This window comes from Penaeus chinensis, chromosome 31 (assembly GCF_019202785.1).
Source record: "Penaeus chinensis breed Huanghai No. 1 chromosome 31, ASM1920278v2, whole genome shotgun sequence".
NCBI lineage: Eukaryota > Metazoa > Arthropoda > Malacostraca > Decapoda > Penaeidae > Penaeus > Penaeus chinensis.
The window spans coordinates 15476868-15479367 of NC_061849.1; the positions used below are offsets into that span (position 1 = coordinate 15476868).

Genomic DNA, 2500 nt, shown 5'->3' on the forward strand with positions numbered 1-2500 from the left:
TGGGTTACAGCGTGTATGTATGTGTGTTTAAACATACATATAATATAAACCCACCGAGCGTCTGTACACGAAGTAGATTGTGAACAGGCTGGTTAGCGTCCTGCCAACGAGGCCCTCGAGCCAGGCGGCGGCGGCGGTAACTGCGCGGCAATTGGGCGGGAAGGAGGCAGTCAGGCAAAGGCCCCGGAGGAGTGGAAGCACGAAGCTGCTGTAAGTGAAACGCCCAATTGGTTGGACGATTGGTGAGATCGGATGAAAAAGGTGCAGCTGTGGTTTCCTTCGGCGTGGAGGCTGCTCTTGTAGGATGTTAACGATGACACGCCGAGTTATGACATTTCGGACTGAAACGAGACACCGGTTTGAAATCCGTGGTTCATCGTGATTCTATTCCAGCTGTGAACATCATCAAATCCTAATTTAGAAATATTTTTAGTCTGTGGCCTCGTCTTGCAAATAGAGCTGCAATCGGTATGTACAAAATAGCTTATTCTGGAACGAGGTGGTTCTTGGAGTGCGGTTTGACTGCTGTTCATTTCCTGCAACATGAACAGGTTTCTGGCAGGGCCTTTGTTTGCATCTGCTTCGTATGGCGTCTTTCTTGGGTAAGTTTGTATGAGAAGTGGGACAATATGTAGTACAAGGTAGCGTCAGAGTTGGGTAATAAAACTTACATGAAATGATAGAACAATACAAACCAAGACAAAGTTCTTCTATGGCAATGTGTGCAGATGCTTCCCAAGGGTGCTATACGTAAAAAGAAAAGAAAAATCCCTCAAGTTTGGCTAAGTTGCTCATCTTGTTTACATTGCGAGGGTGAATTCTAGACATATACTATACCACGGGGGTTAAGAGGCAGAGCCCCCTGGCTAGACGCATGTACTACCACGGGGGTCCAGGCTAGGGAATATATGATATATATATCGGTGTTAGGTTAGGTTGGATGTAGGGTTAGGACGTTTTGTTTAACAACCACGGGGGTCCTGTTTACCCCATGATTTCCCTGATATACTTCATGCCCTCCCCTGCTATCGGGACAATGAAATCAAGATTGTCGATGGAGATGGTGATCATATCTCCTCAACGATTCCTTTGCACAAGGAACAATGCCTAGAATCGTTGAAAGCAGTGGATTTCATGCAGAAAAATATCAATGTGTTTCAAAGTACTAATCCACAATCTCTCTCCCACATGACATCCTGCTTACCGAGGGGCCGTTGTGGTTATGGTGCAAGCTGCAATAATTGTCTGCGGAGGTACGAGTGGGGGTGCTTACGCTGATGTGGCGGAATGCGTGGAGCATAGTTTGGGTGAGTGTTTCACGGGGCGTGTAAGGCGGGGCCTGGTGCTGATTCGTGAAGAGCAAAGGAAAGACGCAAAGAGAAGCGAGCAGAGAAAGAGAACAGAGAAAGAGAATAGAGAAAGAGAAAGCGAGAAGACGAAAGAGCAAAGAGAAAGAGAAAGAGAAAGCGGAGCGAGAAAGAGAGGGAGAAGAGAGAGAGGCGAGAGGGGAGAGAGAGAGGAGAGAGGAGGAGCAGAGAGAGGAGAGAGAGAGGGAGAGGAGAGGGGAGAGAGAGGGAGAGAGCGAGGGAGAGAGAAGGAGAGAGGGAGAGAGAGAGGAGAGAGAGGAGAGTGAGAGCGAGGGAGAGGAGAGAGGGCGAGAGAGGAGAGGGAGAGAGAGGGAGAGAGAGAGGGAGAGAGACGAGGGAGACGAGAGAGAGAGGAGAGAGAGAGAGGGGAGAGAGGAGAGGAGAGAGAGAGAGGGACGAGAGAGAGAGGGAGAGAGCGAGAGGGAGAGAGAGAGAGGGAGGAGCAGAAGAGGGGACGAGAGAGAGAGACGGGAGAGGGAGAACGGGGAGAGAGAGAGGAGAGGGAGAGAGAGAGGAGAGGGAGGGAGAGAGGAGAGAGAGAGAGGGGAGAGAGAGAGAGGGAGAGAGAAGAGAGGGAGAGAGAGAACGAGGGAGAGAGAGAGGGAGAGGAGAGAGAGAAGGGAGGGCGAGCAGAGAGAGCGAGGGGAGAGAGAGACGAGAGGGAGAGAGAGAGAGCGGGAGAGAGAGAGAGAGGGAGAGAGAGAGAGGGAGAGCGGAGAGAGAGGGAGGAGAGCTGAGGGAGAGAGCGAGAGAGGGAGAGAGAGAGCGAGAGAGAGGAGAGAGCAGGGAGAGCGAGCAGAGGGGCGAGAGAGCGAGAGAGAGAGCGGAGAGCGGAGAGAGAGGGAGAGAGAGCAGAGGGAGAGAGAGAGGGCGAGAGAGGAGAGAGAGAGCGAGAGGGAGAGGAGAGAGCAGGGCGAGAGAGAGGGAGAGAGAGAGGGAGAGAGCGCGGGAGAGAGAGAGGGGAGAGGAGGGCGAGAGAGAGGGAGAGCGAGAGCGGAGAGAGAGGGCGAGAGGAGAGGAGCGAGAGGGAGAGAGGGAGAGAGAGCGGGAGAGAGACGGGAGAGGAGGGAGAGGGGAGAGGAGAGAGGAGGGAGAGAGGAGGGAGAGCAGAGGCGGGAGAGGAGAGGGGAGAG

The 2500-nt window shown here is 53.0% G+C and overlaps 1 protein-coding gene across 3 annotated transcripts in view; it reads left to right on the plus strand.

Annotated features, from left to right (window-relative positions):
• The first annotated feature begins 87 nt into the window (after positions 1 to 87).
• LOC125041877 (MFS-type transporter SLC18B1-like) overlaps positions 88 to 2500 on the plus strand; it is a 20041-nt gene continuing 17628 nt past the window's right edge. The window contains exon 1 of one of the 3 annotated variants that reach the window (XM_047637248.1): positions 88 to 210. Coding sequence is in view for 1 of the 3 variants with exons in the window: in XM_047637247.1 (XP_047493203.1) it covers positions 587 to 602 (16 nt within the window). In the remaining 2 variants the exon portion in view is untranslated. The other 2 variants (XM_047637249.1, XM_047637247.1) reach the window with 2 other exon arrangements.